Source organism: Poecile atricapillus, chromosome 10 (genome assembly GCF_030490865.1).
Source record: "Poecile atricapillus isolate bPoeAtr1 chromosome 10, bPoeAtr1.hap1, whole genome shotgun sequence".
NCBI lineage: Eukaryota > Metazoa > Chordata > Aves > Passeriformes > Paridae > Poecile > Poecile atricapillus.
The window spans coordinates 15,074,789-15,098,729 of record NC_081258.1 but is presented as its reverse complement, the minus strand read 5'-3'; the positions used below and the strand labels follow the sequence as shown (position 1 = coordinate 15,098,729).

The 23,941-nt window shown below is 51.2% G+C and overlaps 2 protein-coding genes across 2 annotated transcripts in view; both read left to right on the top strand.

Moving 5' to 3' along the window:
- EDC4 (enhancer of mRNA decapping 4) overlaps nt 1-15,968 on the top strand; it is a 32,398-nt gene extending 16,430 nt beyond the window's left edge. The window contains exons 18-29 of the mRNA XM_058845536.1: nt 1,048-1,511; nt 3,078-3,179; nt 4,157-4,309; nt 5,639-5,675; nt 6,147-6,327; nt 8,199-8,354; nt 9,084-9,199; nt 9,860-10,025; nt 11,199-11,385; nt 12,592-12,811; nt 13,514-13,677; nt 14,938-15,968. Coding sequence (XP_058701519.1) covers nt 1,048-1,511; nt 3,078-3,179; nt 4,157-4,309; nt 5,639-5,675; nt 6,147-6,327; nt 8,199-8,354; nt 9,084-9,199; nt 9,860-10,025; nt 11,199-11,385; nt 12,592-12,811; nt 13,514-13,677; nt 14,938-15,130 — 2,139 coding nt within the window. The 3' untranslated portion in view covers nt 15,131-15,968. The remainder of the gene's footprint in view (nt 1-1,047; nt 1,512-3,077; nt 3,180-4,156; nt 4,310-5,638; nt 5,676-6,146; nt 6,328-8,198; nt 8,355-9,083; nt 9,200-9,859; nt 10,026-11,198; nt 11,386-12,591; nt 12,812-13,513; nt 13,678-14,937) is intronic.
- A 724-nt stretch (nt 15,969-16,692) lies between these two features.
- NRN1L (neuritin 1 like) lies at nt 16,693-19,769 on the top strand. The gene is made up of 3 exons (XM_058845958.1): nt 16,693-16,808; nt 19,105-19,267; nt 19,349-19,769. Exons 1-3 carry the CDS (start codon nt 16,751-16,753, stop codon nt 19,620-19,622), a joined length of 495 nt encoding a protein of 164 aa, XP_058701941.1. The 5' UTR covers nt 16,693-16,750; the 3' UTR covers nt 19,623-19,769.
- Nucleotides 19,770-23,941: the final 4,172 nt, after the last annotated feature.

Genomic DNA, 23,941 nt, shown 5'->3' with positions numbered 1-23,941 from the left:
CCCTTCCTTCTCATGGGCCAAGGAACCTTTCTATGAGCCTGTATAAGCTGAAATTGTTCAGCCTGGAGAACAAAAGGCTCTGAGGATCGGAGTGGCCTTTGTGTTCAAGAGATAAAGTGACTTTCTACATAGGCAGGCAGGGGTAGGGCATGGGAGAACGATTTTAAACTAGAAGAGGGGAGTTTTAGGTTAGATGTTAGGAGGAAATTCTATTTTCAGGGGGTATTGAGGCACTGGCATAGACTTCCCAGGAAAGTTGTGGATGCCTCATCCCTGGAAGTGTTCAGGGCCAGGTTGGATAGGACTTTGAACAGCCTGGTCTAGTGGAAAGTGTCCCTGCCCACGGCAGTGGGGTTGGAACAAGATGAGCTTTAAGGTCCTTACCAACCCAAACCTTTCTAGGATTCTATAAAATTACACTGGGATAGTGTGTGCCCTTTGGAAAATACAGCTGCTGGTGCAGATGTGCAGCCCAGTTTACTCAGCCATGTTGTCCTTGTGTAGAACAGCATGTCTCTAAAAACCAGAGACAGCTCGAGCTTGTGCTGTCACTATCCCAGTGGCTGGACGTGGTCAGCCTTTGTGTTAGCAGACAGTGCTACCTGGAAAGGTTTATCCCCGCTTGTTGGTCTGATGAATCTAAAATTGCAATTTCTTATCCCTAAATTTTAATTTCCTGATGTTGTGTAAAGCAGATCATAACCAAAGCTTGAAATTGAAACAAATTTTCAGTCCAGGAGATGTTCAATGTTAAAACTGTTTTCCCTCAAAGAGGAGGGAGTCTGGAGCAGAGGAGGCAGGTAGAATTAGTGTAACATTTTCTTTTGAAAGTGAGTTCAAACTAGCATTGGCTTGTGTTGGTAACCCAGTTGAGAGTCTGTTACAAGTCCTGAGGCCATTTTCCATCTGATGAAGGAGTAGGAGACAGGGATCACATGAGGAAAGAATAGAGCAGGCTGTGTCCACAGACAGTTAGTGTAAGGCACCAGGGCTTCTTGGGGTGTCTCCACATTATTGTAAAGTCTCTTGTTGGATTTTTGTTTTCAGGTCGCACCAGGAAACTCCTCTCTAGCACTGGAACTGCAGGAAGTGGAGCCCTTGGTGGTGCCCCAGGCTTCTCCCACCCGTGAGCGCTCCCCAGATGTCATTTCCTCTGCTTCCACAGCCATGTCCCAGGATATCCCAGAGATTGCTTCCGAGACCCTGCAGCGCAGCTTTGCGGCGGCTCCGTCCGGGCTCCCTGGGGAGGTGCTGGAGCCCGGGCACCACGCAGACAGTATGGCCTCAGCTGCCTCAGCCCTGCACTTGCTGTCTCCCAGGAACCGCCACAACTCTGAGCACAGCCACCACTCTTTGGACATGCCTCCAGTGGAGGTGGACAGACTGAATGCTCCATCATTACTGGAGACTGCTTTAACTCAGGAAAATGCATCTTCTGACAGTGTTGTGAGTCAGCCGTGGCCGGCGGCTCCTGACATAACCCGGGAGACCAGGAACAGCATGGCAGACAGGTAATCACTTGGGTTTATCTGGCACAGGGCAGTTTGTTTGCACTTGCCAAATTGGCAGTGATTAATCCAGAGCAGTTCTCCATCCCTCTTTCCCTTAAATGATCTGATGAGTCAGCCTTCCTGTGTGCTTGGTCTGTATGCTGTGTCCTGAACTACCTAGGCCACCTCTAACTATTTTTGCTCTCTGATACCCTTTGCAGCATAAATGATCTCTGTTAAGAAGGTGAAAAGTCTACTTTGTTGGCCTTAATGTTCACATAGAGACTTGAGATTTTTTTTTTTTGTGTGCTCTGGAAATCAAACCAGTACAAGCTACGTTCTGCCCCAGGTGATGCATTCCTTGCATTCCTGCAGGCTTTTATTGAATCAATTGACAGCATAACTGACAGGTTTGCTTATAGGTTAATTGTATGTCTCTCTTCTAGGATTAGCTCGATGCAGCTAGTGTTATAAATAAATAAAGTACTTTAGCAGTCAGAAAATAAATGACAGTGGAGCAGGAATGAGGGATGGTGCTACATCACTTAGTCTGCTTAGAAGGAGCAATCTGTCATGTTGGACCAGCGCTGGGTTTGGTTTCATCACAGAATTAGTGATGATGTAGTCTGTCTTGTAGTGGGATGACAGCAGCAAGATGTGTTCAGCATCTCCAGAGACCACTTATGTTGGGGCTGCCTGCACCATGTGAACCTGCAAACACCTTCCTTTTCAGCAGGACTAGAAGGCTGAGAGGGTCAGTGTTGTCCCTCAGGTAATCCTGGACTGTTCCCTCATCAGAATTGCAAAGAAAGGCCTCACCTAGTGCTTCCACAGCTGAGGATGTTGTTCCAGGAAACAGTCCCAACTGATGGCTCTGGGGGGGCATTAAGACTGTGACAATATTGTTTTCTTTTACGCATAATATGAACTTGAGAAAATACTTTTGTAGGAGTTTGCAACTCACCTCAATCCCACTCTGAATCCTTCAGAATGCCTTATATCAGAATACCAGATCAGCTTTCTCTCACTGTGAGAGATTTTGCAAGTGCCCCCTTCTGTTTAAAGTCCTTCCTGCAAGCTGCATTCAGGCAGACCTAAGTGACACTCTAGAAGCAAGTGCAGTTTGCTTTCAAAATCATTATGATACTCATAGTAGATCCAGTGTTACAATTCTGTCTGTTAGAGCTGACCCATCACATTCACACTGATGATTTTTGCTTCACTGATCAGTGTTAAATGAGGTAAAACAAATGCAAGATGATGCTATTCATGGAAGTATGGTGTGCTGCCAGGTTTGAGTAGTGGCTTACCTCTCTTGCATGAATGTGTTGGAAGATTGTTCTTGGTTAGTACTTCAAGCATTGCTGAGCTGCTTCTCCCTTTTTGAGGCCCCAGAAAAGCACATGGGCAAGTTCAAGTGTTTCGTGCCTCTACACAACACCTGCCTCTTCCTGGATCTGTGGGATCAGTGTGGGCTTGATTTTTGTTACAGACTTTCTATCAGGATCTCTCATGAGACATGGAGAGAGTGAATACCCAAGCTGAAAGAGATTTTCATGATGGTATTTTCTTTTTTCCCCTCTCTAGCCCAAGGGATGAGGTTGAAGAAAAGCACAAGAGCTCTTCCTACCATAGACACAGCTACCACCTCCTGCAGCATGACAGCCAGGATGCCAGTGCAGAACAAAGGTACCAGAGTGCTCAGCCCCCTCTCTCGCCCTGCATGGACTCAGCTCAGGCTGCATTTGTGCCTCTGTCCCCAGCCAGCCTTCACATGTGGGGTGAATGTCTCTGCTTTGTCTCCTGACTTAACGTGTGTTTGCAGCTCAGCTTCCCTAATGTTCTGATGACTTCAGCTTATCTCAAGATTGGCCTCTGGGCACTCTCCAGTTTATTCTCTGTAGGGAAAGGTTTAATTGTGCTGCTTTTTAAAGCATGGACCAAGCTTGGTTTAATTACCAGTAGAAACCTATTAAGGGATCATTTTCCAAATATTATACCTTATATAAGGTAGCAAGGGTACCTCAGGAATAAGTTTCTTGCTTCTGACATCTTTCCTGCCTTATTAGCGTGCCTTATTTCCTGCCACAGACCTGAAGTTCTGTGGGTACATTCTGTGTGCCTGACAAGCTCAGCCCTGTTTGACAGCTGAGGGTTGTCCACAATCCACACATAAATTCAGACTGAAATGTATTGGAAACTGGTCAACAGGTGATAGTCTCCAAGGTACTGAGGATCACAGACCTCAGGATCACCTGTTCCTTCTCTGTTCTTGCAATGCATTCTGTGTCCAGTGCTCGCTGTCTGTGAAGCTGTGAGGATGTGCTGTGCTTGGGCTCCCTGCTAGGCCATCCTGGGGCTCGTGTGCCAGTGTTTGCAGCTAAACGGGCATCACTCAGCCACGCTGCCTGGACCCCTGCTGTCCCTAATGCAGGGACCCTCCAAGCTGTGCTGCACAGCATTCGAGCTCAGCCACAGCAGACCCAGATCAAAGCAGAGCAGCCTGTTCTGAGCTCTGTAGAGGTGACTGTGAAAGGTTAAGGTGGGGCTGTCTGTAGCTGACTCTGGCCATGTGTGGATGAAGAGCTGTGAATCCATCCCCGCAGTGAAGGCTGACACAGTCCAGTTTTGTGAGTGATGTCCTCTCCCCTGCTCTTCCTTCACAGTGACCATGATGATGAAGTTGCAGGCTTGGCTTCTACGTCAGGTGGATTTGGTGCCAAAGCATCTGCGCAGAGGCTGCCTGTGAAGGACTGGAAAGTCAAGGCATCTCCACGGGCTTCCCCAAAGCTAAAGCGGAAGGGCAAGAAAGACGATGGGTACGCTGCGCTTGCCAGGGCACAGGAGGCTCCAGGACCAGCTGCACAGGGCCACAGCCTCTTGTAGCATTGGGGTCTGAGGCAGCAGCCAAGTGCTTCCAACCCTCACCCCATTTGCAAAGGGCAGGAGCCCCACAGAAAGCATTGCTGGTTACTCAAACACTGACTGGCACTTGGGTGTGGGAATAGTTCTGCACTGTCTCCACCTGGGACTCAAAATTCAAAATATAGCCTGGGTTTGAGAAGAATGTGTGGGAGGTAAATTACACGTTGTGAAGGGACACCGGGCTCTTTCACTGGTTTCAGTGAAGGCTTTATTGGAACTGTGATGCTGTGAGTGTCACAATGGCCTCCATTTTTAATTAGCTTCTGAACAGTGGCACAGTGCCCTTGTTCAGCAATTTCTGTCATTTGTTACCTGCTTGCTTCTTAAGTGTGTTTCTAAACATTCCTATATCAATATCCTGTAAATGAAAACTGGTGACTGGAAAGGTCTGCCCATGGCACATTAGACCAATCTGTCTGCATCGGTGTGAGGAGAGCAGCACAGCTTCTGCACGGGGCTCCCTCTTCTTCTTGTGTTCCCATAGCTCTGTGATTTGATCACAACAAAGATGGGCAATGGCATTTAATGCTGGCTGTGGTCCTGCACAGTGACACTTGGAAGCTCTTGACCTCTGAAATGACTTTCACTTTTTCTGCCTCACTCCTTTTAAAGTTGCTGAGTGGGTACTGTCTGGGAACTAAAAGTGTTTACTTTTCTTCATAGATCTGTGACTTTGATGGAGACATGCAATGTTAGTGGATCAGTTCTGTGTTTTTATTTATTCTGCTGTATGAGCTGGAATGTGTCACTAGTTTCTTCACCTTGAGAACTGGAGTCACACTAGATGATTTGTGCTCATTCATTCTAAATTTTAACAAATGAATACTTGTTTTTTCTTTGGTAAAATATTGGGAGACCTTCAAAAGGTGTTTGGCAAAGTCTTCCCTAGCTTCAATTTTGGACAAAAGTGAAAATTCAATGTGCAGTGTACTTTGTAACAGTCCTCATTAACACTTGGTTCAGGTCTCTTCCCAGCAAAGGGACCAGTCTGTAAGGAACAGTCTGTGAACAGTTCAAAGGATAGTGTCACAGTGCTGAAAGGACTGGGATTTCATCACCTTCCCATCATTCTCCATGTTATACATGGCAAAATGGAGTTATGAGCTGGAGTGTAAAATCTAAAGCAACCATAAAATGTGTGATCTTTTTTGGCAGAAGACTTGGATAATAAGAGGAGTTAATTGACACAATTGGGTTACTACTCCTTCTCTGTTTATTTCCAGGGATATGAACCAGTCACCAAGATCATCTAACAACCAGGTGAGTCAGAGCTGCTCTTCATGATGCTTCATATCTTACTAGGAAAGACGTAAGAGAAAGTTCATCTCAGTTCCTTGAAGTATCATGGGTCATGCCCTAGAAGATTGAGATGGGGCTGCCCTTGAGCTTGGAATTGTTCTGTGCTGACATGCAGCAGAGAAGGAGCTCTGTGCTCTCCAGACTGATGATATCCTTCTCACACTTATCTCTGCCTGCAGCAAGATAAGCTGTTCCCAGCAAAGAAAGGGTCACAAGGGATTGGCTTTGATGTGTGTGTCTCCTTGTTCCTTCCCCTTAAGGGTGGGTCCTCACACTCCTTGAACTATATTGAGCTGGTGAGGAGACAACATATATATTGTGTGTATGTGTATGTATATACATATATACACAGGGGTTGACTCAATACTGAGCAGAAACCTCAGCTGATCTCCGGTCCTGTTAGAAATTAATGTTTGTCCTCTCCACATGCAGGTGACACCAGAGTTCCAGGATGAGCTGATGTGCATCCTGAGGAGCCAACAGCGGGAACTCTCCGAGCTGCGGCAGAACCAGATGGAACTCCTGCAGAGGCTCACAGATCACCTCGATGCCATCCAGAGCTCCCTCATGGGCCACATGGAGAGGGTGATTGACTCCCAGCAGGAGCAGGAGCGTATCCTTGTTTGCAAGCATTGAGTGGAAGGCTGCAAGGCAGACTAGAGGCGTGAGGAAGGCTCAGAAAGGTCAAGGATCTTGGGAGCATGGGGCCATAGGTGCAGTACAATTGCCTGGCTGCAGTACAACTATTTCAGTTTCTCTCAGGCCCTTTCTAAGGGCAAGAAACTCAGAAATAGAACACAGAAGAACTGACACTTTCTCTGTGCCACTGAATCTTAGTTACCCATTAAGCCATAAGTGCTGCAGTGCTGGTGTAGACCAGAGGTGCACTTGGTACATTATCCCACCTCAGGCAGTGGCCAGTTGCACAAGAGTTAATTAAGGGCTATCCTTTCCTTCCTTCCTTAAGGCAAGTCAGTACTTGCACCAGAAATAGCATCTGGCTGCCACACTGCATATCTGGATATAGAATTATCTTGTTTGTCCACATTCATTCATATGGTGATCTACAGGTCCCTTATGTGCTGCCTGAGAAGTGTTTCCTTTTGGTGCTTTCAAACCTGGTATCCAATTATTTGTATTGTATTATGAGTCACTGGTTCCTGTGTACATTTACTGCACTGAATTTGGTTATGTTCCCCAAACTGACCATCTCCAGCCTATTTCATGTCTGAAACCACTCTTAACTTCTATGACAATAGCTTTCTCTATTGATTAGTCTTGGATTTTCCTTTTTTGACCACTAGTCTGATATTCACAGATAATTTAGATGCCTTTCTAGTGAATTTCAGTGTCTAGAGCTATATTGTAATACTAGAATAATTTTTCCTTTCTCCACAACTTTATGCATGGACTGAATTTTGTCAGTGGCTGAATTGTCATGTCATTGTTTGTTTTGTCAGAGTTTGGTGTTATTTTGTTTAAGATGTGTTTGTATGGTGGCTCCTTCAGAGAGGTTGCTTGCTTCATGAGGTATGAGTAGCCTGAAGCCTGGGTTTGCTCCCATGCACTGTATCACTTCGATCCACTAATTCCATCCTCTAGAAACATATTTACCAATTTGCTGTTTATGGATATTGGAGCTGATGGTTTCTGCTGTCCTGGTTTTGGCTCAGAGTTAATTTTCTTCACAGTAGCTCATGTGTGTTATGTTTTGATTTGTGACCAAAACAATGCTGATAACACAGTGATGTTTTTGCTGGTTTTGCTTTTTCTAAGCCCTGTCAAGGCCTTCTCTGTTTCTCACGCTGCTCCAGCATGATCAAAAGTTGGGAGGAGACAGAGCCAGGACAGCTGACACTCAGTGACCAAAGGGATGCCCCACACTGTGTGGTGCTGTGCTTAGCAGTAAAGGCTGGGGGAAAGGAGGAGGAAGAGGGGACACTTGGATTGATGGTGTTTGTCTCCCCCAGCCACCATCAGGTGTGAGGGAGCCCTGCTTTCCCTGCCTGCACACATGCTCACCAGTGGGAAGTAGTAAATGAATTCCTTATTTTGTTTGGTTGGCATGTGCAGCTTTTGCTTAACCTCTTAAACTGTCTTTACCTCAACTTAGGAGCTTTCTCACTTTTACCCTGCCAGTTCTCTCCCCCATCCTGCTGCAGAGAAGTGAGTGAGTGGCTGGCTGGGGCTGAGCTGCTAATGGGGCAGCCAAGTTAATCACACTATGCAGGAAACAGTACTGTCCAAATTATTTTAGCTGTTTGACTTTGCTGTCTTGCCTTCCAAAGCTCTTTTCTCACACTGATCAATTGTTTAAGAGCACCCTGTTTCAGGAACACAGCAGTAATGTTAGGAGACCACTCTTTCACCAGAGCTGCACATTTGTACCTCTGGAGGTGAGGCTACAGTCCACCTTTGTGGATGGGAATGTTGTGGGTAGACAGGAACTCTTTAGTTGTGCTCCTTAACACAAATTGTCCTTAGAGAGAAGACTGGACCGGGTGCTGATGGAAGGGCAGCAGCGCAATGGGCAGCTCCAGGAGCACCTGTCCCAGCAGCTGTCCCAGAGCCTGTCCACAGCTGTGTGTAACCGTCTGGAGAGGACCATTCGGGAGGAGATGAAGAAGACAGTGCCCCAGTGTGAGTGTGGCTGCCTAAGTCTGGGAGGTGGATCCCTGCAGGTAGCTCCATCGGCATCAAAAGCACACTGGGAAAGTGCTGGCATTGTATGAAGCAGGAGTTAGGGTGTGTGAACAGCAGTCTGTCTGCACAACACACTGCTCTGGGCCTCCCTCTGTAGTCTGAGGGGAGGGGCTGTGGTTTAGAAGCAGTATGAGGCTCCCAGAGGGAAGCCTCTCCAGGGAGTGTGGTCTGACCTTACATTATAATCTGTAAAGCCTTTGGAGTCTGTTCAGTGGAGGAAGGTGAAAGAGGCTGATGAGTTGGGCAATGCTGAGACCTGTCTGGAGCAAGCTTGCAGTTGTCTTTGCCCTTTCCCAATGCACTGGCACCATGCATGTAAGGAAATGTTCAAAAAACTGCTGGTGGGAAAGCCAGTAACTGCCTAAGGCAGGGCTACCTGCTATTCTGGATCAGGTCAGCTGTGACTTTGTCACACTAACTCCTAAAAACCTTCAAGGCTAGAGGTTCCACAACTTCTGGTGGAACCTGGTGATTTTCAGAGCTGTACTACCTTCCTAGCAAAAACTTCCTTCAAATGTCCAACCTTAGTTCCCCAAGCAAAGTTTACTATCATTGTCCCTTGCTGTGTCATATCCAAGAATCATTTGATTCCATTTTCTTTTCTAGGCTTTGAAGTGTGACTTTAGGCTTAAAGCTGCAATTTTGTCCTTTTTTTGTTATGCCTAGGCATTTCCAAGAGCATGGACCCTACCATCAGCCAGCTCAGTAATACTATTGCTGCCAAGCTCACTGCTGTTGAGGGGACACTGAAAGAGAATATTACCAAGCTAGTGAAATCAAAGGTAAGGAGTACTGGAGTAGCTTTTCCAGGGCACACTGAGTTGCACCTGCCTGGGTAGAAACTTCTTATGCCTTTTGCTCTCACCTCTGTCTCTAGGTAATGCCAGTTTAGCTGCTGGTAGTCAAAGTTTCTCATGGTCTCATTAGAGGACAAGCTCTTTGTTTGCTCCCCTGCCCACTTTGCCTGATTAACACTTTTTTCATTTACCAAGTTGTTCATTTTCTACTAGAGTAGAATTTCTCACCACAGCAGTGACTTTTAGGGCCAGCTCAGTCAAATCAGTCAGCAAAGATTTGACTGGCTCCATTCTGTTCTCCATATCTACATTATTTAGAGGGCACAAGCTGCTTACTTGCCTTGGCAGGGAATGATGTTTGTTTGGGAAGGAAGGAGGAGAAGAGGAAAGGCTGTGCCCAACTCTGCCACCTTCCCTTGCTCTACAGCAGAAGTACAGAGAAGGGGTGCTGGTTTTGGGCAGCCCCTGAGCAAGCAGAGGTTCTGGTGCAGCCTGGCCAGTGAGAAGAGCCAAGGGAGCACCCTTGGACACTGGGCTGTCCTTACCTGCTGTGGGTGTGTTGCAGGGACCTGGTGTTTGCTCACACCCTTAGTCCTGGATCAGACTGTAGTTAATTTTCTGGAATCTTCTGTGTGTGCTTATAAGAATCTTACAGACAGTGTTGTGAGGGCCACAGCTGACACTCTGCAGGGACCCATCCAGTCAGCCTACAGGGAGGCCTTCCAGAGCGTCGTGCTGCCAGCCTTTGAGAAGAGCTGCCAGTCCATGTTCCAGCAAATCAATGACACCTTCAAGCAGGGCACACAGGAATGTGAGTAGGTTTTCTTCTTCAGGTCTTCTCTGCACTACTTGCATTAGTGGCTGGCACCATGCTGGCCATATGTTTTTACCTTTCAGAGTTTCATTGGTGAGTGTTTAACCTCTTAGCCCATCCATGTGTTCTGTTTCATACTTGGGAAGGAGAAGTGGGGAGGTTTTTATGGGTGGTGCCATAAGAGTAGGGATTCACTTCTCGTCTTTGTAGCCCACATAGCAAAACATTCAGCTGTGTTCTGGGGATCTGTGACTTCATCTATTGAGTAGGAAACCCAGCTACAGGGTTATTCCATTGTGATGTCAGGAACATGATGAGTGGAGAGGGTAGTAGTCCTGTAGCTAGGCCCTCCTCTCAGAGGTTATGGATTGGAGAAGGTTTAGAGAAAGGTCCTAGGATGATCAGAGATTAAATAGTGGCTGAACAGTGTGGACATAGGCTGAACTAGTGTATACCCTTACATAAGGAAAGCTATACACTGATGCACTGCAGAAAATCATTCCTGTTTTCAGGCTTGGGATGCAGATCCATGGCCTTTGGAGAAGCTGGACAGGTATTACTCTGCAGAGCTGGCCTCTGAGAGGGCCTGAATATGGCCAGTGTTAGTATAGTGACTTCTGTTGGCCATAGATCTGCAGGGTGTCTCCAGCTGTTGTTTATTTTGCACCTTCCTCTGTTGCATAAGTGTCCCACAAATATGAGAGCTTACATTCTTCTCCCTTTTGATCAGGCCAGTTCATAAGATGTTTTAAAATACAGGTTTTAAATCTCAGGAGACATGATTTCCTTTTTGTCAGAAAAGTTTCCCCTCTTTCTTCATGAGCATTGAACTAATGCAGATCACAATTCACACTACATATGAATTAAAACACCCTCACTCGTGCCTTTTTCTCCCCTGAACAATGAGTGCCTGGAGAAGTCTATTGGAGGAGAACTGGTGGGTTTGTTGCTGTGTTGTGTGATCCTGTGTGATGGGGAGACTGGAGGATGGGTTTCTAGTTTAATATAATACAGCGCAAAACAAGGCTTGTGCTTCTCTGTCCTGTGCTCATACACGGGCTCAGCAATTACTTCTGCTGGAGAACTTGTAGAGCCTGGCAGCTGGATTTGTGCCCTGATCATCTCCACAGGTAGAGATGGCACAAACACCTCACTCTCTGCTTGTTGCAGATATCCAGCAGCTGGAGGCTCACTTGAAGAACAAGAAGGTACGAGAGCAGGAAGTGCGGGACCCGCTGCTGAACCAGCTTCGGCAGCTCATCAGCACCTTCCAGAGCACCACGGAGCAGCTGGCATCCACCATCGCAGCCAGTGTCCATGCTGAGGTGCAGCACCAGCTGCACATCATCGTGGGCAAGTGAGTTGGCAGCTGGGCTTGTGGAAAGAGATGTCACTGAGATGTACATGCATGTATCACAAGCACCTCTCCCTGCTTAGCTGTGGAAGCAAGCCAGGAGTGCTGTGGGGCTGCCTGTTGGCCCTGCACATATGGCAAAGCAAGTGGGTTGGTGACTGTTGCCCTCAGAAGGTTTCCCAGCTGTATTGGGAAGCTCAGGGCCTGCTTTTCCCCAGCTCCCATGTGCACAGTGGAGAACAGAAGGATCGAAGGCACCCCTAAGCACACTCAAATCTGAATACTTCCTGAAGGTCATTTCAGAGGAGTCTTTTAAGGCTTTTCTTTACTCATTGTCCTCAGGCATACAGTTTCTACATGCTGTTCTCTCTCCCCAGAGCTGCTCTGCAGCAGTTTGTGCTTTGCCCTCCTGGTTTCAGGATGGGGTCCCAGCAGTGCCTCCAGCACATTCATGCTGTGAGGCAGTGGCAGATTGCCAGGCATTGGGATTGGCTGGTGGTCACCTGTGGGGCAGAACAAGCCTGTCTATTTTGAGCCACCAGAACATATGTCAGAGCACACTGGGGTCTTCAGTGCAGGCCAAAGTTGCCAGAAGGGACACAAGACTAAATCTTGGTCTTGTTGCATGGTCTGTGCTTGTTCCCAGGGAAGTCCTGCTTTTCTACCTGTGGTAGAGCAGGTTTGATGCTTTGTACCCTTTGTGAGAGGGGAGAATCCAGTCCTTGAGGGAAAAGGTGTCACACAGAGCAGCAGAGTCTGCACTGTGAAATCCTCTTCTGTGGAGAAGTCACAGGCACAGTGTAAGTGTGTTCTCATTCTAAAGGTGTCATCTGCACACTAGGAACTGCATCTGACAGATCTCCTGTAGGAGGCTGGCCCCATTTGGGCATAACCCCACAGCTTAGTCGCCTTGCTTGTGAGCCAGAGACATTGAAGATTTAAAACACTGTTTAATGAGAGACTTAGTTCCCTGAAATGTCACTTTCCTGCACAGAATCCCAGCATCTTCCAGGTGCACCCTGGGGCTGGGACATTGTGGTGTTGGCCACAGAGTTGCCTGTGCCTCAGATCTGTTTGCATGAGCCCTTAGGGAGCCACACTACAATAAGCAAACCAGCCTGTGCTTTCTCACTGGTATAAGCTTTGTGCAGTGTTATCCCTTGGCTCTTCATTCTCAGGTGCCCATGGGTTCTGTTTTGTTTTTTGCAGCATGCAGGAGTCTATTTTGGCCCAGGTGCAGAGAGTCATTAAAGGAGAAGTGAGCCTGGCTATGAAGGAGCAGCAAGCAGCTGTCACCTCAAGCATCGTCCAGGCAATGCGCTCGGCAGCCGGGACACCCATCCCCTCTACTCACATGGATTTCCAGTCCCAGCAGACTCACATCCTTCAGCTCCTCCAGCAGGGACACCTCAACCAAGCTTTCCAGCAGGTACCTAGCTTTCCTGGTAGTCATCCACGGCTTGCTGGGGACTGAGAAGGAAAAAAGGACTCCTTGAGGGTGGGCACATAATCTCACAACAGCTTACACAGGAGTTGACTGACAAGACCTGTGGCAGTGGAGTGCTTGAGGGGTGCAGTTGCTCTCATGCAGGTGGAGCCAGAGCCATGCAGTTTCCACGATTTGGTAGCAGTTTGGTAGCAGTAGTCATCCCTTGCCCATGTCCTGTCAGGACAGCGTCAGTGCTCCAGTAAACCAGCATGTTCTGCCATCAGCACTGACATGTGGAGCACCTCTGAAGAGCAACAGCTTCATAAGCCTCTCCAGGCAGATCTACCAGCGGGGGCCTGACCTTGCCTTTGACTTTTGAACATGCAGGCAGATCCGTTTGAGCTGCTGCAGACAAACTCCTCTGGCAGTCATAGCACTGCTGGCCCTGCTCCATGCTGCTGACAGTAACCTGCTCCCCTCTGTCTGGTTGTGCTCTCTTCAGCTTGGAACAGACACATGTGTCCTCAGACCATAGAGCAAGGACCTAAAGATGGCCCTGGTGACCTGTACAGCAGAGGTGCAGAGATTTTTGCTCCCAGAGGAGGCTGTCAAGCCACTGAGCATCCCAGAGCTGTCATTCTGTCCTGTGTTCCTCACCTGCCTGTTGGTTCCTGTGCATTTCTAGATGTGTCTTCCTTGCAGGCTCTAACAGCAGCTGATCTCAACCTGGTTCTATATGTCTGTGAGACTGTGGATACTCAGCAAGTATTTGGACAGCATCCATGCCCTCTGTCCCAGCCTGTGCTGCTCTCCCTCATTCAGCAGCTCTCCTCAGATCTGGGCACGCGGACAGAACTGAAGTTGAAGTGAGTATGACCAGAGAACTGGGTCCTGTTCTTAGCCCTGGCTTTAAATTCACTGCCTGGAAGTGGGAGGTGGAACTTCAACACAAGTTGGAGTTTCTGTAGCCTGTTACTGGAATGTTTACAGCCAGTGGTAACTCAGAAAAATGTCAGCATTGCCACAGAAAGCTTTTCTGCCCTGAGGTAGTAGTGGAAGGAATACCCAGCAGTAGGTGCTGGTACCTCTGGAATTGTAGCCTGTAAATATTTGCAGCCTGTGCAGTGATCCCCATTCCTCAAGGATTGATTTCCTTGTGGAGGCAAAAGGAGGGATAGTGCCATGTTCCCTGGACAGTCTAATAACCAGGGCAAGTTTGCTCTGTCCTCAACTCTTAACCCATCACTGGACTTTGTGTCGGCAGCTTCTTGTCGTGACTGTCAGCAAGGCTCAGTGGGAGGCTGCAGCAGGAGCTACTGGTACAATTTCTGGTGGATGTTCCAAGCTTGTGTGACAAAATAGTGACTGTACTGATACTTGCCATGAACATTTTTAGTGTCTGAGTCAAAACCCTGCTATCTGCCCTTAAAAGCTAAATTGTTAAGGTACCTACAGGTTTTGACTATGGCTTGTATGGAAAAATTACTTAAATCGAGTTTTTAAGTCAATAAGGATAAAGCAAGCTAGAAAAACTGAAAAGAGCTTCAAGTTACAGTCAAGTTACAGGCTGGTAACTGGGGTTAAAGCTGTTGCTGTAAAGTTTAAACTGGATTGTTACTGAAAACCTGCAGTGACCACATTGCCTTACTCAGGCTGTGTTTAAAAGCTGATGGCTCATCTGAACTTGAGTGTCTTGTTGGTAAAAGTCTTGATCTTCTCCCACCCCTTCCTGGATGGATTTTATTGTAACCCTACGCAAACTGAGCCTCACTGCTGAGGGGTTTTATTGTCTAATGAGTGACTAATTCTGCTTAAAGGTATTAAAGAAAAGATTTGCTGAGAGTCTCCTCCAGCACCGTGGGGAGTTCTCGCTGGCTGTTGCCTCTGCCTTAGTTTCAGCAGCCAGGTTGTGGAGCAGGTGGGCAGGCTGGGTGGGAGCTGTAGGCTGACCTCACATGTTTAGGAAGGGATAGGTGGACTCTGCTGTGAGTCAGGAACATTTATTTCATGACAACTGAAAATACTGCAGAGTTTGGGTGGAGTGGGGAACAAAACTGTGCATCTTCAGTGCTAACGTGAACTGAATCGGATTCTGGGTTTGGTCCTAACCTTTCTCTCTCCTTCAGCTACTTGGAGGATGCAGTGATGCACCTGGACCAAAGCGACCCCATCACCCGAGACCACATGGGGTCAGTCATGAACCAGGTGCGGCAAAAGCTCTTCCAGTTCCTCCAGGTGGAACCCCACAACCCTCTGAGCAAACCTGCGCGTCGCCTCATGATCATGCTCCAGGGCCTGGTCACCCCTGGCATGACCTAGGAGGACCTGGCTGCCTGGTGGGCTGCTCCACCGAAGCCCAGCCAGCAGATCCGTAGTTACTAACGGCGTCTGGCTGGTGTTAAGAGCTCTTGCCAGAAAATCTATCAACACGTGTGTGATGTCTCTAAGGCGAACGCCATCTGTGTATAGTTCCAAATAGTCACTGAACATTCACTTGGCTTATTTTTCCTAAATAGCCTCTTTTTTGAGAGTTAAATCTCTTCTTCACCTGCCCATCCGTCCCCAAGGCTGGCTGGCAGTCCATGTCTCGTGCAGCAGAAGCCGATGGATTTCTTACCCCTTTAGAAGTTTGGATCTGCTGCGGTCAGCAAGGGAGCAGCGAGGTGTGCGCTGAGCCCGAGCACAGGGGCTGCCAGCGCTCCTTGCTGCCCAGAAACCCGTACCCACACCTTAATGAAGGGCTCAAACTCCCCCTCCCTGGCAGGCTGAAGGCACAGGGAGGAGGTCAGCTGAGCGAGAGGGATTAGTTAAAATTCATTAATTAGTTAGTTACTCTGAGGTTCATTAATTCCAGATCCACAGTGGAGTGCCCGGCCCACCTGACCCAGAGAGGCAGGTTTGGGCAGGGGGTGATACCTCTGGAGTGCCCCAGGGAGGGGCTCTGGGTCAGGGTGCTGAGGCAGCAGAAAACTGCAAGAGCCCCGGGGGGGCCACCAGTTCTGTTGTGCATCAGAGCATGTCCATGTTTCAGACATTAGTTTTGATTTTCCACCAAGGTTTTTTCTTCTTATCTAAATTTTGAAGTTTTGGGGGGTTTTGTTGTTCGTTTTTTTGTTTTTTTGGGTTTTTTTGGAAATAACATTAAGAACAATTCAATAAAAAACTTTTTGAGAAAAAAAAAAAAGTGGAGACTTCTTCTGTTGTGTGATGGAGGGAAGACTGAGGCGTCTTTGAGGATATCAAACTATCTCCAGGCTGGAGCCTGAGGTGAGAGGCCAGGATGCCCTCCCTCTCTGTTCCCAGATTTTTTCTGAGTCTCTGCTCAAGCTTTCCTGTGTGAGTCCAGCAGGGCATATTGGTCTTGCTTCCTGGAAGAGGCAGGAGGTGGTAGTGGCCTGCTGGCTGTGAGAAGAAGACATTAATTCCCCTTTTCACAGCAAAAAGGTCTCTGGCTGCTCCTTCCTGGAGAAGGGAAGGCTCTGGGAAGACCTTGCAGCACCTTCCCAATACATAAAGGAGCTCCAGTGGAGCTGGAGAGGAACTCTGGACAAGGGCATAGAGTGACAGGACAAACGTGAATGGCTTCATACTGACAACGGGCCGGATTAGATTGAATATTAGGAAAAATGTATTCCCTGTGAGTACAGGTTGCCTGGAGAAGCTGCGAATGCCTCATCCCTGGGAGTGTTCACAAGACCAGGTGGCGCAGGGCTGGACGGTGCCCCTGCCGGTTTGGAACGAGATGGTTTTTACGGTCCCGTCCAACCCAAACGTGAACTGCAAGGGCCGGGGTGCAGCCCCTCGGCGGGGCCGGCAGGGCGGGCCGGGGGCCGGTCCCGGGGCGGTGCCGGGCGGGCCGGGGGCGGGCGGCGGGGCCGGGGCTGCCGGCGGCGGCGGGCGCGGAGCACACGGCGGCGGCGGCGGCGCGGGGTCCGCACCATGGGCGGCGGCTGCTGGCGGCTGCTGGGCGTCGTGTGCCCGCTGCTCCTGCACCTCGGTGAGTGCCCCGGGCTCTCCCCGCCGGGGTTGGGGGGCTGGCGGGTGGGAGCGGGACCCCCGGGCGCGTCCCGCCCCCTCTGCAGCTGCGGGGAGCGCGGTGCCCGGGTGACCCACGGCTCAGCGATCCGTCCACCCTTGTCCCGTGTCCTGAGATGCCGGGCAAGGAGGAACGCGGCTTCAGGGCGGTGTCCGGGATCTCTGCTCAGGCGGGGACAGTTCCCGAGCTCTGGCTCTCCAGCCCTGTGTGCCCACCCCACGCAGCTGCTGGCTTTCCCTGCTGCCCTCATTCACCGGGGCCGGAGAGCATCCCGATCGCTGGGGGACTGTTACCCGACAGGTCCGGCACCTCACTGGCACCAGCGTGTCCCCTGCACACTCCCGCTCCTCCGAGAGCCGAGGGAGGATGCGGAGCACAGCGGTACCCAGTGACATCTCTGCTCTGAAGAGGGATGGGGAGCCTGGGATTAACCTGCTCCGGCTGCACGGACGATGGAGGACAGGGACCACCAAACCTCTGGTGGATTTTAGGCTCAGAGGGTGGGTGACTCCGACCCTTCCCCAGGAGCAGGATGGCTGCGTCGGCACCCACTGGGGAGCTAGGGATGCTCTGCAGCGCCGTGGGAAACTTCCTCCGTGCTTTTTGCCTTGGGCTTTCTCCCGACGGAGCCAGGAGCAGGGTTTTCCCCATGGTTTTTCAGCAGAGCAGCGGAGGTGATTTGCCCTCCTGCTTTCTCCTTTGCTCGCCCTGCCCAGCCTCGTGGCAAGGGAGCTGAGCGTAGGGGAGGGCTTGTGCCGGACATTAGAGGAGCCCAGGAGGTGAAACCTCAGCCTGCAGCAGGGACCAGCCGGCTGAGGGGAGGCATCATCTGGCCCTGCCAGCTGCTGGGTCCTTGGGCTGGTGGGAGGCAAGCTTCTTCCCTGGGTCAAAAGAGGAGCAATGGATCCCACTTTATTGATACCTGCGATGTTTATGACCCACGTGTCTTGCATTAGTCCGAGACTTTCCTCGGTGCTGTGCTCTGGGGGTTCTCACCACAAACACCTAAAGTGCCCCGTGATCGTGTCAGGCTCGCCCTGGTGTTCGTCTCTACTGCAGCCACTTTGCTCAGGACCCTGTTCCAGGGGTGCAGGCATGGGATGCCAGGAGCAAGGCGCACGGCTCCCTGGAGACATCCCGGCTGGCTCAGCAGTCATCAGGAAACTTTCAGCTATTTCTGAGGTCACTTTTCCACAGGGGTCTGCCACAGGGCTCTCCTCAATTAGAAACCTCCCTGGTGCACACCCATGTCACTTCCAGAACTTTTGTAACTCCTGTGAACTGGCACAGGGACCCCACATCTTCTGGCCTGCAGTACCTCTGGGGTAGAGCTGAGGACCATGCAGATTTGCTCTGTGACCCAGTCACACACCAGCTCCTTTCGGGCTTCCCACCGCTCATGGATGCACTCGCAGCCCTCATGAACACACCCTGTCACCCATTGTCCCACGTACGGCACCAGGGCTTGGCCAGTGCCAGTGGTGAATCGTTTGAGAAGTGGAGAAGGGAATCGGGGTTTCTCAGAATGAAGCAGCCAGACTTGCACTTGTGCCTTTTCCTTTTGTACTTTTTCTTCCCCTTTCCCTCCCCCTACTTCCCCTTCCTGCTTTCCTTTCCCTTCCCCTTTTCTCTTGATCCTTTCCCCTTTCTTGTTCACCTTTTCCCTTGCCTCTTTCTCTTCCCCCTTCCTCTTCCCACCTTTCCTCTTCCCCTCCTTTCCACTTTATTTTTTTCTTTCCCTTTCCCCCTTCCTCTTTCCCCTTTCCTCCTTCCCTTCCCCTTTCTCTTTCTTTTCCCCACTTTCCCCTTCTCTTTCCCCCTTCCCCTTTCCTTTCTCCTTTCCCCCTCTTTCCCACTGCAGCCAGAGCGGGGACTTGAGCTTGCTGAGCCTTTGCTTTGTTTTTTTCTGTTGTAGTCACAAATTAATCTTTGCTGTCAGGGGATAAAGGCCGGGACAGATGGCTCTGGGGAGAGCCCGGGAGGCCCGAGGGGACGCGGCCGGCAGGAGCCCTGCGGTGAATGGCAGCATCGCTGCGGGGTCGTCACATCGCGCCGGGCTCCCTGGCCAGGAGCGAAGGGTCACTACGAGCGCCCAGGGAGGGTCCGGGGGGATGTGGAAGCCCCTCGCCACGTTTCAGAGCCCAGTGTCACCCCCAGCCGGTGACACCCTTACGCCACGCTCCCCTGAGCCGGGCAGGCGGGGGCTGCCGGGGGTCGGCAGGGGCTCAGCTCGGTCTCTCCCCTCTGTGCCCCGCAGCCGCGAGCCAGGAGCCCGTCAGCATGGCGGGGCAGTGCGACACCATCTACAGGGGCTTCGCCAGCTGCCTCATCAGCCTGGGGGAGAGCATGGCCCAGAGCGTCCGGCAGCAGCAGCAGGAGGAGGGCGGCGAGGAGGCGCAGGAGCTGGACACCATCTGCAAGTGAGTGTCCCCGTGGGAGCCGCTGGGATGGCGGGGTCACCTGCCACCAGCGCCGCCCCCGACTCCCGCCCTCCTCCCCAGGTCCTGGGATGACTTCCACACCTGCGCCAGCGAGGTGCTGTCGAGATGCCCCGTGGAAGCGGCCACCATCTGGGAGTCGCTGCGCCAGGAGTCCCGCAAGATCCAGTTCCAGGGGAACCTGCAGGAGCTGTGCAGCGCCCGGGGCCGCCTGGCCAGCCCCCAGGGCTCGCCGGCCGCTGAGACCAACCAGGCCACTCTGCGGAGCTCGGCCCCCTCCCTGCACCCCCGTCTGCTGGCCCTGCTGGCCCTGCCGCTGCTGCTGGCCCGGCTGTAGCCCTGCTGGCCCGCGGGGTGCCCAGGTGATGCTGGCCCAGGGTTCCCCCGGCTGCTGGCCCGTCCCCGCCATGCCCACCTCCCTCCGGGCATCCCTCGCGGGGCACGGTCCTCTCCTGCAGCACTTCAGATGGATTTATATTTATATTAAAAGACACTTTTACATTTCTCATGTCTCTCTGCCATGGGATGCCCCTTGAGCCCCTGCCAAGCCCCGTGTTTGCTCTGGGGACTGGAGAGGAGATGCTCCCTGCACCAGTGCCCAAGAAGGGTCAGTGGGAGGGTCTGTGACTCCGTTCCCACAGTGTATTGCCCATGGCCATGCCAAGCAGTCCATGGGACCATGGACGGCCCCAGGAGGGGGCTATTCCCACTACCCTGGTGCTCCCTGACCCCTGCTTTTCAGGGCTGGGCATAGCAGATACTCCCTTTAGAGGTGGGTCAAATGTTTTATTAGTTTTAAAGGGCACCTTAGGAAAACACAGGGTGCAGATTTCTTTGTCTTTTTGGCAGCCAGTAGCTTGTCCTCTGATGGGCACCTCCAGTGACATTTTCTGTTTCCCACCCTTTTTATTCTGGCCTTGCTGTATTCATGGTTATGAAGAAAACTATGGTTTGCAGGGAAGAGGGAGTTTTTTGGGTTTTGTTTAACCAAGATGATGGAGGTAAAAAAGCTAGGGAACTGGAAATCTCATCCAGGTTTACATGGAACTTGTCGAAGTTAAACCAAGATGATTTGTGGGTGTTGCACTTGGCTAAACTTGTATTTCATCAGTGGAAAATGCTCTAATTCCCATCCCTGTGGCTGTTATGCTGAAAACTTATGATATTTTTCCCAGCTACTAAAGCCCAGTGTGCAAACCAGCTCCCCAAGGCCTGGGCTGGCGAGGCATCCTCCCCACTCTCCTGAGCACAGCCACCACTCCCCACCCACTGCCTAAAGGGCCACTGGAATTGCATATGGGCCACCCCAGCTGTGGTGTGGCTCATTGCTGGTGTGGCACTCAGGCCCCAGCAACAGTGGTGGGTAAATCTGGTTGGCATGTGGGAAACCATCCGACTTGGGAAAGGCAACAAAATCCTCTGGCCAGCAACACAAATGCCACCGCTCTGAGGATTGATTGTTCCAGGCTCAGTGGAGAGCAGGAGCCACGAGCTCCCATGTGCAGTGAGTAGCAAGTTGCTGCTGTTTCTGTGATTTCTCAACTTTAAGGGTGTCCCAAAAACATTCCAGCAGCTGGGCACATGGTTTTGGCCCAGGGAAGCCTTTACACACTCTCCTGTGGCAGAAAACCTTCAGTGTGTGAGCAAGGAGCTCAGTAGTCACTGTCCTCATTGAGCCAGGGAAAAATATTGTTTGTTTCATCATAAAACCTCTTCCTGCAAAGTCTGGTAACTTAAACATGTGATTGGTAACCTCTAGGATGTCACCCTGGCTGTCCCAGTCCTCTGCCAGGCTCCCAGTCTGGGAAACGCTAAAAGGATTGCTGGTTCATCGCATGGGGCTCAGCGGTTGCTGCTGATTCCTCAGCTCTGTGGGGGACACTGTATTTATTTCGCGTTATTCATCTCACTAACCAGCCTGGAGCTGGCTGGGGGGGACACAAAACATCTGGTCTCCCGGCAGCCCTTGCCGGGGGAAGATGCTGATCCCGGGGCCGGTGCCCCATGGGACACGGGGCAGGACACCACCCCAGCTCTCCTCATCCAGCAGCTGCCGCTCTCCGTGTGTAACGCCAGCGCCGGAGGATAATCCTCCGATTCTTTCCTTCCCAGTTCCTGACAATCCTGTGTTTAAGGGTGAATTAGTGCCGGATCCCGGCAGGGTGGCTAAGAGGATAAACGCCGGCCGGGCGCCGGCCACGCACCGCGCAGCGCCCGCCGGCACCTCCGCGGGGGTGGGAGCGGTGGGATCGCAGCGGGGCAGTGGGAGGTGGCCGGGGACACGGAGCGTCACCAGCCTGGTGCTGTGACAGGCTGACACCACGATGGTGACACTTGCAGACAACAAACTGTGCCGCTCCAATCCAGCCGCAATCAAAGCCTGGGAAGATCCACCCACACCCACCAAACACTCCGGGTGCCTCACCCTGTGTGCAGAAACACGCACCACAGAAGGTCCCATGTCCTGGAAAATGTCACCGTACATGTCATGGACCCTTGGCTATGTCACCATGCGTCCTGAGCACCAGCACTCGTCACCACACCTGGCTGACACCTTTGGCTGTGCTTCCACATGTGTCTTGCAGCTGAAAGGTGTCACCGTGTCACCACACAGCCTGCAGGAACTGATGGCTCTGGGAAGCCAGGGCTGGGATTTGGGGGTGCTGGAAAAGAGTGCACCTGTGGGTCACCACTGCCTGGTGACACCGCACGTGCAAGAGTCCCCAGCAAAGCACTGCCCAAACCCCAGTGTCACCTGTCACCCCAATCCTCCTTCAGGGAGGTGCCGAGGGCAGCAGTGTGACAGCAAGGGTGGGCATGCTGATCCCAGGAAAGCTCTCTGGTGCTCCAAAACTCGGACATTGAGCCGGTGTCTGTCTTTCCATTGGGTCTAAGGGTTTGGGACAGTCCTGCAGCTGTGTCCTGCTGTGGGAAGGGACAACATCCTCATTCTTTTCCCCAGAACAAACAGCTGGCTCCCTGCACACTGACAGCATCTTAAAGCAACTGTCCAGGCTGAAAGGAGCGGATGGTGGGGAATGAGACTGGTGGACCCCGGCACCGGGAGCCTTTGGAGCACCCATCATGCTGTGAAAACCCCTCATCCTGGTTACAAAACTCCGGTGACCTACTTTACACTCCCTGCTTTTGTTCTTAATTCCCAGATATGGCTGCTCTCCAGATTTTGCCCATCAAGGCAAATTAATTGGAGTAGATCCTAATTTGCTCTCTGCTATTCTTTGGGCAGAAGATTAAATGCTCTGCAGACATTATCTCCCTCTCTCTTCTCTAAGAGACAAACCTGAATTATTAAAAAAAAAAAAGAAAAAAAAAAGGGATAAAGGCCAGCTGAGTCCAGCTGAGTTGATGTTTGAAATCACTTTTGGTAATCGTAGAAGGGGCCAGGAAAGCCCTCATATCCCTGGGAAGTTGGAACCAGATGGTGACACTATTCTAGGTGGCTGTGTGAGTGAGACAGCACACGTGGCACAGTGACATGAGGGCCAACCTCCCACCGTGCCACCCAACACCTCTGCCACACGATGGCTGAATTCTCCACTCCTTCCCCCAGGGAAATTCCTCCTGATGGAACTGCCAGCTGGGGAATGACTCCTCATCTGTGGGGACACACTTGGGTTTCTCTCACTGGATAGACAGGTGTGGAGGCTACCAGTAGAGGGGTAATGGTTCCTGGCCCTTCCATGGTCCCAGTGCCACCGTCCCAGCCTGGCATCCCCAACCAGGCACCAGTTTCACCACCTCCAGCTTTGCTGGCACCCCAGCGGGAGCAGGAGCACTGGAAAATAAGCATAGCCTGGAGGACACTATGTCACAGTGCTGGCCACTGTCCGAGTTTGCATGGGGATTTCTGCAGAGCCAAATGTCCAACTTTCCAAAAGTGAACACCAAAAGACAACCTCAATCCCTACAGATTGGAGGTAGTGGGAACAGCTGAGCCAGAGTCACCTCTGCTGTGGGGGCTGTGTTCAGCCCCCCACCTGGCACCCCATCTGCGCTCAGCTTTGGGGCTGTTCTATTCTCCAGAGAGGCATATGGAAAGTTGGATTTCTTTTTTAAGCAGCTTTAATTGAACATCCTCCTGTTACGACCTCTGCTCAGCCTTGCTGGGACAACCTTGAGCTCTGGCTCAGCATAGCCGCTGAGGCTTGGGCTTGCTGCCACACAGGGCAGGGATACAGCTCGGAGGAAATCCAGATTTCCCGCTTTACCCCATCCATTTGATGGCAGATGAGGGGCCCTGTTCTCCTGGCAAAGCAGAAAACCCTGGGATCCCCAAATTGCCCCATGCTCAGGATGTGCAGCAATGTCCTAGGCAGCTTTGTGGTGCTGGGTGATGCTGGAGGTGCTTCCAGCCATTCCCATCTTTCCATAGGGAATTACAGCTCGTTGCATCCCAGGGAGACTCTGGAGTCAGCTGGCAGCACCACAGGCAGGTGTGGGATGCAGAGGGAGCTCTGAAGTTCCCACTCCAAGCAGGGTTTATGCTGGTGCTGGAGCCAGCTCTGGAGCATCTCTGCATCTCCAGGGAGAGAGGATCGTGCACCTGTGGGCACCCAGCACTGCCCTGCTGGTCCCAGCCTGCCTTTAGCAGCTTCCAAAGGAGAAGCCTTGAAGAAGCCACTAACAGGAGATACA

Coding starts and splice junctions, on each gene's coding strand:
- NRN1L (XM_058845958.1), top strand. CDS start 16,751: ATGGGCGGCGGCTGCTGGCGGCTGCTGGGCGTCGTGTGCCCGCTGCTC. Junction 16,809..19,104: donor CCCGCTGCTCCTGCACCTCG/GTGAGTGCCCCG, acceptor TGTGCCCCGCAG/CCGCGAGCCAGGAGCCCGTC. Junction 19,268..19,348: donor GAGCTGGACACCATCTGCAA/GTGAGTGTCCCC, acceptor CCTCCTCCCCAG/GTCCTGGGATGACTTCCACA.